At 39.4% G+C, this 15,889-nt stretch overlaps 1 protein-coding gene across 6 annotated transcripts in view; it reads right to left on the bottom strand.

Annotated features, from left to right (window-relative positions):
- wrn (WRN RecQ like helicase) overlaps positions 1–15,889 on the bottom strand; it is a 101,843-nt gene that overhangs the window by 55,676 nt on the left and 30,278 nt on the right. For all 6 annotated transcript variants that reach the window (XM_048595404.1, XM_048595397.1, XM_048595412.1 and 3 more), the window contains exons 13-20: positions 15,567–15,634; positions 14,021–14,129; positions 9,475–9,543; positions 7,246–7,328; positions 5,366–5,472; positions 3,817–4,004; positions 3,531–3,705; positions 1,108–1,289 (exon numbers count right to left, since the gene is read on the bottom strand). In XM_048595404.1, the coding sequence (XP_048451361.1) occupies positions 1,108–1,289; positions 3,531–3,705; positions 3,817–4,004; positions 5,366–5,472; positions 7,246–7,328; positions 9,475–9,543; positions 14,021–14,129; positions 15,567–15,634 (981 nt within the window). The remainder of the gene's footprint in view (positions 1–1,107; positions 1,290–3,530; positions 3,706–3,816; positions 4,005–5,365; positions 5,473–7,245; positions 7,329–9,474; positions 9,544–14,020; positions 14,130–15,566; positions 15,635–15,889) is intronic.

The raw sequence follows: 15,889 nt of genomic DNA on the forward strand, positions 1-15,889 counted from the left end.
ACACACACACACACACACACACACACACACACACACACACACACAAAAAACTTTCCATAGGAATAAAAAGCGTTTTCTATTCTATTATAGACAATACTTCACACAAACTCAAAATTACCAAGGAATATAGTTCCCATACGTGCACATTAGTTTTGTATCAATAATTAACTTTAATATCTAAAAATCTAAATGTGCCATAATACAATACTATATAGACCAGAAAGTCCCAAGCTTATTATCTTTGTTAAGTTTCCTGATCTTAGTCACCGCAACAATGGAGTGCTATAATTTAGTCAGGGACACAGTCACCTAGGGATCCTAGTTCACATGTTATACAATTATCTCTGCTGGGAAGTATGTGTGGATAGGCACCAAGCCGTGTTTACACTCCGCTGTGGTAACCTCCAATGCCAAATAACCTCACAGCACTCCCTATCTAGGTTCGTTGATGATGACTAGCCAGTTTGAGTGGTATCTGAAGGCTGCTGATGCCTGTAGAGCCATACACAGAACAGTCAACAATTTCAGAAATCATGCGTGAGCAATCCTCCAATAAAGTATCAAAATATGCACAGTACTGAAGATTTAATTTGAAAGAATTTCTTCAAAAGTGTTATTGTACTGAAACGAACCAGCAAATCTTCTACAGGTGAGAATCATGTAACTTCAGAGATAATGCCTTGAACTAAACTGTGCATCACAAAATCACATTAAACAGCTTTAAACTGCAATATTATTGAGGCTGGAATTAAAAATAAATTGATACATCAACACATCGAGAAGGTGAAGGCTAGGAGTTCATTAAAATTCCATACTGTAACTAAATCTCACCAGTTTTGAGTGAGAAAGTTAAAATCAAGTGCTGAAACTGGAAACTGTTTAAATTTGCTGGACTGCAAGTCTTCAACATTTGTCAACAATGTCTATCCATTTGAAAAGTGAGAAAAATCCAAAGTACTTTATGACATTGACAATTGCCTCATGAAACAAAAATGTAAGTGAACTAAAGGTGTTCCATCTACAATATACAGTGAAGATCCCAATCTGCTAATAAGCAAACACTATCTATTTATCCAGTTGAATACGGACTGACAGTAGGCTTTGTACCTGTTTAACACCATGTCAGCAGGAGACCACAAGACATGACAAGCACTGGGCAAACCATCTCGCCCAGCCCTCCCAATTTCTTGATAGTAGGATTCCATTTCTTTAGGGGCTCCATAATGAATGACTTTACGAATATCAGGCTTGTTAATCCCCATGCCAAAAGCAATAGTAGCTACCACACACTGGCGGAAAAAGATGTTTGGTTGAAAATGTGAACCATTTAATTAGAACTACACATGACCTATACAAATAATTGTACAGATTAGCCAGAACAGAAAACCACAACATCTAACAATAATGGCCCACAGGTTGCTATCAAGGTAATAGTGAAGATAATGGCACACAGCACAATTTATTTTCAAATACTACACAAACATCAGGCAAGGGTAGGTGAATGATTCTATACAGATACTGAAAAGTTACTGTCTGAGATGAGTGTCTGGCTCATGATTGAAATGCATTGGATAGAATAAAAGATTTTTGGATTGTGAATACTAGCTGAACTCTACAGAGAGGGAGGTCTTATTCATTTCAATTTCAGAACCTTTTTAATGAGATGATAAAAGTTATTTAACAGTCAACCTCTCTGGTTTTGAAAATCAACTCTCATACATCTCACTCCTTCAAGATTAATTGTTGTTGGGAAAAATTAGAAGTGTCAACTTCTTTGTTTGTCTCCTATCTTTCTTTCCATGTCTTTACTTTGTTTTTGTAATTGATCTGCCACGGAATTCCCTCACTAACTTACATTCCCTTCTGAGTCTGTGTTCTGCTTGCATTCTAATCTTTTAATCCAAAGGATTATCTGGCCCTGTTCACCCAGATCCCAGATGCCGAAGTCCCCTGAGTTTGATATTAGCAGCTTTCAAATTCAGCAACTTGAGATGCATCAGTTTCAGAAACATAAAAATGCACATGTGTGAGAATGAAAATGAGAAAGAGAAAGAGAGAGAGAAGGGGGGAGAGAGAGAGAGAGAGAGAGAGACAGACAGAAAGTATATGATGTGGCCTGAGGGATACGAGGATTAGCTACAGTCTACCTGCTTACCAGAAATTACGAAAGGCGAGGAAATTTTAACTTCCTGTGTACAGTTAGATTGCAAATCATGTCACTATAAGTGAGCATCAGATCACAATCTGCCACGATTCTTGACCAACAAAAATAGCGAGCAACAGGGAGCATCAGCATTCATCACTTTAGTGGCATTACATGCCCCTATCTTAGCTAACTTGATTCAGGTATGGGAGATGAAATTCAGCCTGGTAACTCTGTTTCGCGCTCTATCTGACCTATTGAGGTTTACAGCATTTTCTGTTTTTATTTCAGAGCTCCAACATTTGCACTGTTTTGCATTTGTAACAGACCAAAGAAATTCACTGTAATATATATATCAACTGTACACCATTCAAACACTGAACCATAGCAATGGTGCCTCTACAGACTTTGGGAGAGAAAATAGTGCTCCCTGAAAAAGGTATGCAGCAGCTCTGAAAGTGCAGTCTTTTATTCAAACTGTTAACAGTGAGGAAAGTGCTTTCAGGGCAAAAGAATAGCCAATCATTTTAGCCCCCCAGAGTCATAGACTCTCAGGATGTGCCCTATAATCCACTGGCTGATCTTCAACAAGATGCCGAGGGTGAATTCACAATGATTTGTTGTTTCTATTGCTGTTGAAGGGAAAATATACAATTAGGTTAAGCTCCTGTACATGATTGCTATCTACTGCTGGAAATATTCGTGTAGTTACTGGATGGGTTTGTGGTCAGAAATTATTGTGACAACCCCCACATATATGAAGAATGATCATTTGGTAAAAGTAGAAGGCAGCCACTAGTGAAATGAGAAACATAGCTTAAGTTGTGACAGCAATCAAGAGAATAAAAGGAAAAAGAAATGGGAGAAAAATAAGTTAGTGTCTGTTTAACTACTTTCCTTCAGTTCATTTTATTCAGCAATAGTGAATCAGAATACTTGACGCCTTACAATAGGTTGTAACAGCCAGGAAACAACATCTTGGCTCCTTGACATTTTCTTTCATCTCTGAAACAGATTTTTTTTAATTTTTTGATAATTGTTAGCATTCAAGATATAGACAGCTGCTGGGTAACGCTTTCATTTTGGGAACTCGTGAAGTAAGAGGCTAAGAGAAAGGCTCTTCTTACTCTGCACACTATTTAGTAGAAGAGCTTCCCCCGTTCTGCCCAATGCACCTTAACCTAATCCTCAGCATTTTCTGCACTACAGTATTACTTTCAGCAATCAGGTCATTTTTAACATTGGTGCTTACAGGCAAGTACACACAAAATAACCAATATCGATGACCTGAAAATAGTAACTGATATACAGCTTTACACTTTAAGAATAAGGTGAAGTGGCACTGACCATGATAAATTAAACAAAAAGTGATTAAACTGTTTCAGACCTGAATTTCATCCCTCATAAACTTGTGATGGACGTCTCTCCTGGCTTTGATACCCATGCCTGCATGGTACATACCGCAAACAATATTCATCCTCGACAACTCTGTAGCCACTTGTTCTGTGACTTTCCTGGATGGGCAGTAAACTATAGTGGGCCCTTCAAACTCAAAAGTGAACCTATCATTCAAGGCAAAACACATATGTTCATAAAGTCAAAAGCCATATTGCATTTGTTGAATACAGTGTGTAAATTTTAAGCAAATCGTATCAATTTAATTCAATACATACGTGTCCCTTTTAATTAAAAATGGCATTAAATCTTGCTGAATGTCTGTAGATTTAGAGCCAACTTCTAAATATAGGTTTGGTCGGTCAAACGTAGTACAGACAATCCGAGGATTCTTCAGCCTCAGACTCTCTATGATGTCACATCTGATTGAAGGGCTAGCAGTGGCAGTCAAAGCAACAACTGGAGTCTAATAAAAATAATCAATCATATTAACCAAGTAAAACCATCTCATTTGAACAGCAACAGGTACTTTCATTCTCTGACTGTGGGTGACGGTACAGATTTAATTCTAATGGCCCTAACTGCATTGAGGAAACTACACAATGTGGGCCTCGAATCACATACAGGGCAAGAAAGGGTCTGTTCTCACTAGGGAATTAGTTGTATTTTGGTCATTTTCTTTTCTGCTGCCAGCCCACAGTTTTATAACTTATCCTGGTGAGATTCAAACTTAAATCACTTAACTGCTGATACAGTAGTAAAACCAAGGACTGAATTTACTCAGTTCCAACTGCAAAGTAAAAACCCAATTATAGAGAGTGACATTCTTTGTATAAATGAAATGAAGTAGTCATCCTTCCGTATCCCTGACAGTTATGTTCCCGAGAACCCCCAAAAATGAAGAAAATCGTGAGCGTGGAGCTCATTTAAACATAGATTAAAAATCACAGATGTTGATTTTTGTTTCAACTTATTTTTTGGCGTGGATAGGCAAATTTACGATTTGTGATTTCGTGGATACAGAGGATTTACTGTAATTGTGCTTTAAAGTTAAAAATAGCAAAAACAATTCAACTTAAAATTTTTCTTCAATGCATCCCAAACATCCAATCTGCTCTTCCTGAGTCTGACAATTCATCATGCAAACAATGAACCTGAAATGCAAAACTGTAATAATTAAACACATTTTAAGATTAGATACTACCATATAGTGAGATTGAGATTTTCCTGGGCACCAATATTTTAATCTGCAAAGAACAACAGATATAAAGTCTTTGTAGCAATATGAAATAGACTGGCAGTGAACAGCAGCTGAATTTTGCTGTCTTCCTGATCTCCTTTCCAATGAAAGTCATAGAACAATCATTCAAAATCTTTTTGCAGACTTGCTTTTTGAGTCTCTCACTTTCACTTGGTATGAGACTAGAATCCGGCTGACACTTTTAAAGTTAAAATGAAAATTTAAAAAAAACTGGAGTATGCTGTTAATTTACTAAAATCTCATTTTATGCTGTAGGCACAGACCGATCCAACCCCCACTGAGTACTAATCAGCGGAGACTGGAATGTGAAATCTCAATACATAGTTACATTCTTTGGTCCCAAAAGGATAACTGGAAGTTAAATGGAAGCAACACAAATTGAACTTGTACAATTGTGTCATTAGACATTTCCAAACCTACTACGCCAATCTATCATTGCAGCTCATACATGAACAGCTGCGTCAAATTACCTCATATCTAACCAATACTCTGCATTTCTATTTGTTAATACTTTGTCAAGGAAAAATACTTTGATACATTCTTTGCAAAGCATTTCATCAGTTCACCTGTGGGAGGAAATTTTTCAAGGTTCCAAGTTTTCTGTATGAATTTCTAAAATCATGTCCCCACTCAGAGATACAGTGAGCTTCATCCACAGCAACAAGAGTTATACCTAGCAGTAAATCAAAGACAAATAAATTGAACAATTGCAGGCAAAGTTTAATTATTAACTTTCAGCAGTGGATAACAAATTAGTTACTGTTCTCATATCTATGCTTTTACTTTAGGGAAAGGCCAAGTACAGCAAATGCTGGAGATCCAAAATAAAAACAAAATGCTGGAGAAACTCAGCAGGACTGCAACCTCAGTGGCAAGATAAACAGAGTTAACGTTTCGAGTTCAACCGAAGAACAGCTGCGTTAAATGAAAAAATGATCTTGCTCCACAGATTCTGCCAGACCTACGAAGTCTTTCCAGCCCTTTTTGCTTTAAAGTACATGCTTTCCCTGGTTGATAAGATACAGGACTGCTCCCCAGCTATTCCCATTTGAAGTACCCAATAGAAAGTTGACAAAATTGGATTGGGATGGAAGGAAAATGTTTGGGGTGTTTGGAGAAATAACTGTATTCCTCTTTCAAAGAGACTGTGCACAGAGTGGGGTAAGTGGCCTCCTTCTGTGCTATCTGATCCTATGATCTCAACACAACATCTTTACTTGGGTGCAGCATGCAATTTTTCCATCTGACAATGGATGGGTGGGTAGTTACAACAACCTACACATACATTAAAAACCTTACATCTACATGCACTTCCTATCGCTGTGTTCCTTTCCATTAGTTTTCCACAACATTTTTTGCTCATCTTTATGGAAGTTTCCTATATAAATTTACCACAAATCAACATTCCCTCTAGGATGTGGAGCAGTGCATGTACAGCCACTCCAAGGTTTCGAGCACAGCACCAGCATCAGCGCATCAACTGCAGCACTGACTTCCAGTTCCAGGACTTGCTGCTTTGCATGGATCTCAAAGGCTTAAGCAGCCATAAAGAAAAATTAGAGGGAACACTGGCCATAATATAATTAGACACTCCTGTTACTGGCCACATAGTGGTGATGCATGTTTAATTAAAGATGCATCCAAGAAACGTATCAGTACATTCTACTTTTTTTTTTACTGCAATGAAAACCCTACAATCCAACTATCTCTCTGCTTCCTGAATTGCCATCTGTTTTTCTATTTAATTATGAATAATAATATACAGGCATTTCTGCTAAACGCATGTTTCTTTAATGCAAATAGGCTGTAATGCAATTGATGAATAGTGGATGCTGTTTGGAAAATGCAAAGTTTCTACTGTGCAGTATAGTAATTTTCCTATAATGCAATTTTCTACAGCACAAGGTCACACAAGAACGCAACTAACGCATTATAGGAGAAATACCTGCACTCACAAAACACGCAAAAATAAAAAAGATCCAAAATATGAACTATATTATATCTGAACAATGTGGCCTAGCAATTCTTTAATTTCCTGCTCTATGACATTTTATTCTGAACTACACCTGAAAGCGCTGATCATGACAGGCCGATTATAAAATACAGCAGCTTAGTGCATCTTGAATGTACACCACAATTTAATGTTGTTGACCTTCATGACCTTTACCCTGTTGCAATAATAGGGTTAAATATTCGCCAACATAGATGCCCAAAATCAAAATTTTGACATTGATCCATGTTTCAAATAGAGGTAGGCATCAGTCACTCGTGATGACAGTAATTAACATTCTAAATGGAGTAACAACGTATTGTTAAAGGATTTAATTGAAGTGGCTGAAGTGCAGTAGACGTGAACTAAAACAATCAGCAGTTCTCCTAAAATTGAAACCTTTCAGTTGAAGTTGTGCACATTGAAAACACATGGAAGGAATTAAGTTGTACCTACCAACACTGTCATCAAGTTTCTTGAGTAATGAAATAGATCCTGAACAGAATTCAGGAGTCATGTAAACAACTTTGAAATGACCCCTAAAAGATTAGAACAGAATGCAAAGTCATTTTAAAACAATCTTTCTCCAAAACATGCAAAGCTCAAAATACAATTCCTTTTCACATGGTTGATTAAATGATCAATTGTTTGATTTATTATCATATCTACCGAAGTACAGCGAAAAGCTTTGTTTACAAGCAATACAGTCAGATCATAGTAAGCAAGGATGTACAAATCAAAATGACTTGGACAGAGGTACAGGTTACATTGCATAGGGCGTGCGCTAGGTGAGATCACGTTAGCAAGATCAATCATTACTTGAGGCTAGAGAGTCCATTCATCAGTCTAACAACAGCCAGGAAGAACCTGCTGAACGTGCTCATGTGCGTGTTCAGGCTTCTGTACTTTCTGCCTGAGGTTGCAAGAGATCATTATCGGGGTGCATGGGTCATTGATGATGTTGGCAGCCTTTCTGCAGCAGTGAGCCATATAAATGGAGTTTGTGAATGGAAGGTCGGCTTCCGCGATGGTCTGGGCTGTGCACACCACCTTTTTTTACGGTCCTGGGCAGAGCAGTTGGCATACAGGCCATTACGCACCTGGACAGTATGCTTTCTGTAGAAGTTGGTGAGGGTCCTTATGGACATGCCAAATTTTCTAAGCTGCCTGAGGGAGAAGGGACATTGTTGTGCCTTCTTGACTGTTGCATGTATGTAGGCAATCCAGGACAGGTTGTTGGTTATCATCACTCCGTGGAACGTGATGCTCTCCACCTTTTCAATCTAAGTTCCATCAAGTCCATTTCAATCGACCTACAAAACGTTTCTGTAATTTCTACTGGTATTTCATAATTTGGTAATGGAGCAGGATTTTTTTTAAGCTTATGATATGTTCTCCCACCTTAAACCATTTTTGATGATTTGGTACATTTGAATGCAAGAGTTATTGATGTGTTGCAAGTGCATGGTGCTTCCTTGGGGTTTGGTTCTTCATTCATTCCAGTTTCTTTTATCATGATTACAATGTAGTATTTACATAGTGCTAAAACTGAGTATCTCAGCATTTTTTCTACATTCATTTTCTTTCAAAAGAAGCAGTACAGAGACAAGAAGAATTTTCTGTTATCAAGTCTATGAATTATGATAAATTGCCACAAAAAAAGAGTGACAGTAAAAGATTCAATAGTTGCATTCAAAATTCGGAAAGGAAAGTTTTCAGGCAATAGATAAACAGCAGGGAGAGGGGAAAATTTGGAAAGCTCTTTCAAAGAGCCAGCAACTGCACAGCGGAGCAAACGGCTTCCCTTTTGTGCTGCAAATTCTCACAATTCTACGTAATGGAATAGGCGAATCTTTCTTCAAAACATTGCACAACACAGTTCTGTTCACACTAATCTTGGGAGTACTGGAACGATTTTAGTTTGTGAAATAATGGAAATAACAGGCAAGAAATGCACACATCATCTGTGCCGGAGAACTCATAACTGGAAGAGATTTTATCTTTCTGTTTTAAAGAAACAGACACCCCTTATGGATACCACACATGTACATGTACAAATGTAGTAGGAACTGACGGAGTGCTCTTCAAATTAGGAAATCCAAACATCTTGCTCACTAGAATTAGTGCGACAAGTGCTGGTGCCTTTCTTTGAAGAAAGGAACATGATTATTGAATATTACACAAATCGAGTTACAAGAAACTGACACAGAACTAACTTTAAAACAATGAGCAACATACACCAAACTGAAGATCTTGCTTAAAGACGGAAAAATATCACTGCAACATAGCACGTCAAACAGAAAAAGTCCACAAGATTTACATTCTGCATCAACTCATCATACCTTTCATACTGACGTTATTTACACAAATATCATTTTAACATCACAAACTTACACAAACTGGAGAGCATTTTTCAAGCATTTCAATATCTTGGGAAGTTATATGTCAACTTAATAGAAGATCGGTCTTGACAATAATTTTAAGTTTCTCATAAATGTAGAATAGTCTTACACAACTCATTTTTTGCTTAAATGTAAAAGGTTAAAGAATTTTTTTTTGTAAAAAAAACTTTGTTGCAATCTCCACGGAAAATCTAAGGATTAAAGAGAAACTAGCTGGTCTTGTAATTTCTCTTCAGTTTAACTTCACAAGGAGCACAGTAGAATTCACTGGCAGCATACTTACTTTGTCAGTTCATGGGAAAGATTTTTTGACTGCGAAGAGCCAAGGAAACAAGCTGCTACATTGGACATGCTACAAAAGAACATCAGATATGGGGATAGTGAGCCATTTTGTTGCATTAATACAAATTATTAATTTTCTACATCACGAGCAGAAGCAATGACTGTATATGACAAGTGCTGACAACTGGTGCATTTATTATAGTACAGTGTGGCCTCCAAGGCAAGCTGCATGTAAACAATATGACACACTTGTCAAGTGAGAAGCTTTAGCAGCAGTTCAAAGAAGGTTCATTCTACTCATTCCTAGGGTGAAGTGCCTATTTTAGGAAGAAAGATTGAATAGATTTGGCTTATACTCATTTGAGTTTAGAAGAATGCAAGGTGATCTTAGTAAAACAAAGATCTTAAGGGTACTGGACAGGATGAATAGCAGATAATATATCCTCTTGTGGGGAGACTAAAACTAAGGCACATAACTTAATGAGATACAAGCTTTTGTTTCGGTCTACCAGAAGGTCTTAAAAATATGGAATTCTCTTCTCCAGAAAGTAGTGGAGGCTGGATTCTTAATTTTTTTTTCAAGGTTGAGGTTTGATAGACAAGGGAATCAAGAGTTGTGGAGTGCAGACAGGAAATTGGAACTGAGACCACAATTACACAAACCATAATCTTACTGAATAGTGGGGCAGACTCAGGCGATCAAGTATGACCGTGTGACATCGGAGCTAAAGTAAGCCATTCGATCCATTGAGTCTGGACCACCATTCAATGAGATGATCTGATAATCCTCAACTCCACTTTCCTGCCTTTTGTCCATAACCCTGGATGGCCTCACGGATTAAAAACTTGTCCATCTCGGCCTTGAATATTCTCAACAGCTCAGCCTCAACAGCTTTCCGTGGTAAAGAATTCTACAGCATCACAACCGTCTCCAGGATGGAATTCCACCTCATCTCTAGTAAAAGGAAAATAATGCAGATGCTGAAAATTTAAAACACACAAAAAATGCTCGAGAAACTCAGCAGGTCTGGCAGCATCTGTAAAGAGACAAATAGTGTTAATATTTTGAGTTCAGTGTGACTCTTTTTCAGAACCCTGATATGACTCTGGAGCATTTCAGTTCCCAATATTGTTAAATTTGTCCCACTAAACAACAAATCAATATAAAATGAAAACAAGCATTATTGATAACAATGGGGCATTAAGAAAAAATACATTTTAAACATTTTCAAATATTTGCTGCTACTTCTATTTGAATTCGAAATAAGCTGTATTGTTTTAATAGGATAAATGAAGTGAGAATTTTATGGTAATCACTTGGAGCAGCTTAACATCTAAACTGCTGACTTTCCTGCAAGATTGTGAGCTGCAGCTAGCAGAATGGCACACAGCTAGCAGTGTGGCGCAGCAGGAGCGGGCTGGGCCCATAACCCAGGAGGTCGATGGATCGAAACCATTCTCTGCTATTTGCTACATGCAAATGTTGTGTTCGGTAGTGGCCTGTGCCTTGCACTTTTGGGGCGGCATGGTGGTTCAGTGGTTAGCATTGCTGCCTTGCAGCGCCAGGGACCCGGGTTCAATTCCACCCTCGGGTGACTGTCTATGTGGAGTTTGCACATTCTCCCCGTGTCTGCGTGGGTTTCCTCCGGGTGCTCTGGCTTCCTCCCACAGTCCAAAAGATGTGCAAGGTAGGTGGATTGGCCATGCTAAATTGCCCATAGTGCCCAGGGATGTTTAGGTTAGGTGGGTTAGACATGGGAAATTAGGGGAATGGGTCTGGGTGGGGCAGTATGGACTTGTTGGGCCGAACGGCCTGTTTCCACACTGTAGGGATTCTATGGATATTCTATGATTGTCTGTTGTATTACTGTCAATATCATTATTTCTGAAGGACCAACCAGAAGGATATCCTCATTAAAATTTTGTAAATGTAAACCGCTACTTTGGATATTGCTTAAACCATTGTAATGCACTTTAAAAAGGAGTAAATTCCCTCATTATTTTAGATGCAGTTTCTCTATTCCGTCTTGAATCCTGCCCCTTTCAGGGTGCACTCCAAGATCCATCTAACGGCAATTCCCTCCTCTTATTCATTACCACACTGTTCTTTGGTGATGTGACCTGTAAGCACAAGACAGATATGTGTGCTGACACACAGAGTCCTACCACTGCACCACCTGTCTTGAACCCATGACTACATCCTGACATGTCTGACAACAAGTAAGCTTCCTTCTGAACAGTAACACCATATAAACTGACAGAATTCTTTTTCACTCTACCACCCACCTCCCAAAGTTGTGCTCTCGATGAAGGACTATATGCTGTCCCCATTCACTAAGTCCACCAGGTTGAATAAAACTTTATCTAGGTGTAAAAATCCCATATTTCATCCATCACTGACAGTACTGTTGTCGTAGATTATTTTACAAAACAATCTCAGAAGCCTCAAAGTACAGGTCAACGATCGTTTACTAAGTCAACGTTGGGAGAAGTCTACTACAGAAAAGATTCCGAGATAGCACTCTAACACAATGAGGATTCAGGAGCAACAAGTTAAACAACAATCATGTCTCTCAGAAGTTGGAGTGCTACCACCGAACCAAACAATCATTGATGCATGTTCAAAAACAAAGTTGCTGGAAAAGCTCAGCAGGTCTGGCAATATCTGTGGAGGAGAAAACAGAGTTAACGTTTCGGGTCCAGTGACCCTTCCTCAGAACCGATGGTGGCTGGGAAAACGTCAGTTTATATGCAGAAAATAGGGAGGTGGGTGGGATAGGGAGTAAACGATAGGATAGAGCCCGAAGAGAGAGAGAGGGAGACAGTCGGACAGACAAAGGAGTTGCTAACGATCAGGCTGGGAGGGTGAGTAGTTGTTCATGGGGACTGTTAGTGACTAACAACAGGGGATGTGTAGTGGCAGGCTATGTGGTAACAAGGCCTGGTGTGTGAGGTGGGGGGCTGGGACATGGGAGAGTTTAGACCCTAAAATTATTGAATTCAATATGGAGTCCAGAAGGCTGTAGGGTCCCCAAGCGGAAAATAAGGTGTTGTTCCTCCAGCTTGCGTTGGGCTTCACTGGAACACTGTGAAGCAACACTTCACCTACACTTCCAAGAATCTAGTCTACCGCATTCGCTGCTCCCAATGTGGTCTCCTCTACATTGGGGAAACGAAGCGTAGACTTGGCGACCGCTTCGCAGAACATCTACGTTCTACTCGCAAAAAAGACCCTGAACTACCCGTTGCCTGCCGCTTCAATTCACCACCTTGCTCCCTGGCCAACATCTCTGTCTCCGGCTTGCTACAGTGTTCCAGTGAAGCCCAACGCAAGCTGGAGGAACAACACCTCATTTTCCGCTTGGGGACCCTACAGCCTTCCGGACTCCATATTGAATTCAATAATTTTAGGGTCCAAACTCTCCCATGTCCCAGCCCCCCACCTCACACACCAGGCCTTGTTACCACATAGCCTGCCACTACACACCCCCTGTTGTTAGTCACTAACAGTCCCCATTAACAACTACTCACCCTCCCAGCCTGATCGTTAGCAACTCCTTGGTCTGTCCGACTGTCTCTATCTCTCTCTCTTCGGGCTCTATCCTATCGTTTACTCCCTATCCCACCCACCTCCCTATTTTCTGCATATAAACTGACGTTTTCCCAGCCACCATCGGTTCTGAGGAAGGGTCACTGGACCCGAAACATTAACTCTGTTTTCTCCTCCAGATGTTGCCAGGCTGCTGAGCTTTTCCAGCAACTTTGTTTTTGTTCCTGATTTACAGCATCCGCAGTTCTTTTGGTTTTTATTGATGCATGTTTCTGTTTTGAAGTAATGGATTTGAAACAAACTCTATGAAATAAATGGCCAAATGTGTCCTGTCAAAAAGCACATGACTTGCTGAATTACCAATCATGCTCTGCAAAGTCAAGAGCTGAGTCAGTCTGCTTTTAGACAAATCACTAGTTAGGCTGCATCTGGAGCATTACATTCAGCTTTTATCCCCTCAAACGATGCAGTGATTTTGGGAGGGCTTCAAGAAAGCTAGGAGGATGAAAGGAATTTTTCAGAGTACTTTTTCCTCTCCTTATTGATACTGGACTTCAATAACACTGGAATTCTTCTTCTGGAAAAGCTTTGGAAGCATCTTGCAAAGATGATCTAGCCATCTGGAGCATGGACCATGTGTGATAGGTCAAGTCAACTGATGTTGGCCTGTTCATTCTCTTCATACTTTCCAATGTCCTTTGTTTGAGGCCTAATCTGTTACTGGGACAGATGTAGCAGCACCACAATAGGTGGCAGCAACATGGATTTGGGAGGGAGGAGAAGCTGGCCTAAGTTCCTAACAAGTACAGTCCTGTTAGGAATACATGGCTGCAGGCAGCACCAAACTTGGCTGCTGTCTTATGTAGCCAAATAACCAAATTAATTGGCTCAGAAGAGGTCATTGATACTTATGGCATTTCCCCTGCAAGGTATCATTTGGCAGAGAAGAAAGGAAAAAGACAGACAGAAATGAGGGAAAATACTTAAATAAACTTACTTCAGTTGCAACACTTGGTCCTCCATCAACGAGATAAGAGGTGAAATTACTATTGTAATCCCTCCTGTGTAAATGGCAGGGAACTGGTAGCATAAACTCTTACCATAACCTGTCCAGTAAAAGAAAGAAGCAATTTATCAAATTTCGTCATGGAAGATAAACTGAAAGTGATCTGTACTGTGCAGAGACATTGTGATGAGTTCTTTCTTTCCCTTTAATTGTTAATTATGGTGAAGAGAGTTCTACAATAAGGAGGGGGTGTCTGGCATGTTCCCCAATTCCCTATATTCATGAATTGTGAATGTCAGGAGCTACCTGGGGTCATTCAGCTGTGTGGGGAAGGGATGTGCGTGTTGTGTGCGCATGTGTGATAGAAACAGAGTGCTAGAGCGAGAGGAAAGATGAAGTAAAATTACAAAAGAACTAATTTCTATTCTTGCCCAACATCCACCCATATTCACTTTCTAGCAACAATAACTGACAAACAACAATATGAATCTGAAAGGAAAGCATCCACTGCTTAGAGTAGTGGCATTGAGGTCACACACAGACTTTTCACCACCAGCTCTGCTGAAAGCAGATAACTTTCTGAGCTAAAACATTGCTCAGCGAATTATGCCATTTTATGCCAAAATTAAAATATATAAAATCAACATTTGAGATTTCAGTATTAGGTGTCAAGTGAGAGAGATGGAAGGAGGAAGTAATTTCAAAAGAGTTCTAATTCCACGCTTAATTGTCATAGCTCCCAGTCATCAGATAGCATCTCTGAATGATTTTGCCCCTATAATCTCTCAAAAGATGTCATTTGGCAAACCTTTCCTGTCGTGAGCTAAACCTAATGTCTGCAATATATAACTTCAATTTGTGTACTAAAATAATTGAAACTTGCACATTGTACTTTAACAGTCCCTCTGCCATATAGTCAATACACAGCAGGTCAGAGGCTGAGTGTTGTACAGCGTGTTGTTCACCACCTGACGCCAGTAAGCATCTCCATCACTTATGAGGCACGGCTCAGCTGAGTGAGTGAATACAATCCACTTCTCTGGATGGATGCAGCTATGACAACAAAGAAGTTTGATACTTCCAGGATCATGCAGTCAGCTTAACTGACACCCTATTCAAAGGCTTAAGGATCTACTCCTTTCATCGATGGCATATCACAGTTGCACTCAGCAATATCTACAGGATTCACTGCAGAGGTCACCAAGACTTCGCCTGCAACGCCTCTTAAGATTCATGACCTTCAGTCTGGAAGAACAATGGAAGCAGATACACGGAAGTACCATGGCCACTAGGTTCACCTCTTCATAACATATCATCATAAATCAACAATCCTTAATGATGGCCAAGTCAAAATTCTGAAATACCCTGCCCATGAGCAATTTGGAAGACACTTCATAATTACATAAAGTCTAACATCTTCCCAGGGGAGAAATCGACAGATAATAAATACTGGCCTTACCTGTGACGCCCATATTTGAAAGGATAATTTAAGATATGTTCTATGCGCTACACATTAACATATTGTTCCAAAACTCACCAGTTGCCATAACAACAAGATTATCTCTTCTCTCCTGAAGTACTGAATAGATAACCTTCCATTGAACCCTGTAATTTAAAAACAGAAGTCAAATCAATTGGCATTGCAAAATGTCATTCAGAACCTTATGGCTGATCCACTAACAAGTGTCATCTTTTCAAATACTACAACAGGTTACATTTATCAAACTTCTTTAATATACAACACACTTTACACAGGCACGATCAAAAGAAAACGAATGTATGTTAAGCCAAAGGAAGAAATAAAGATGACCAGAAGCTCAAAGTAATAAATATTAATAAAAGGCTTAAAGGAGGAGAGGA

Source organism: Rhincodon typus, chromosome 1 (assembly GCF_021869965.1).
Source record: "Rhincodon typus isolate 14 chromosome 1, sRhiTyp1.1, whole genome shotgun sequence".
Taxonomy (NCBI): Eukaryota; Metazoa; Chordata; class Chondrichthyes; order Orectolobiformes; family Rhincodontidae; genus Rhincodon; species Rhincodon typus.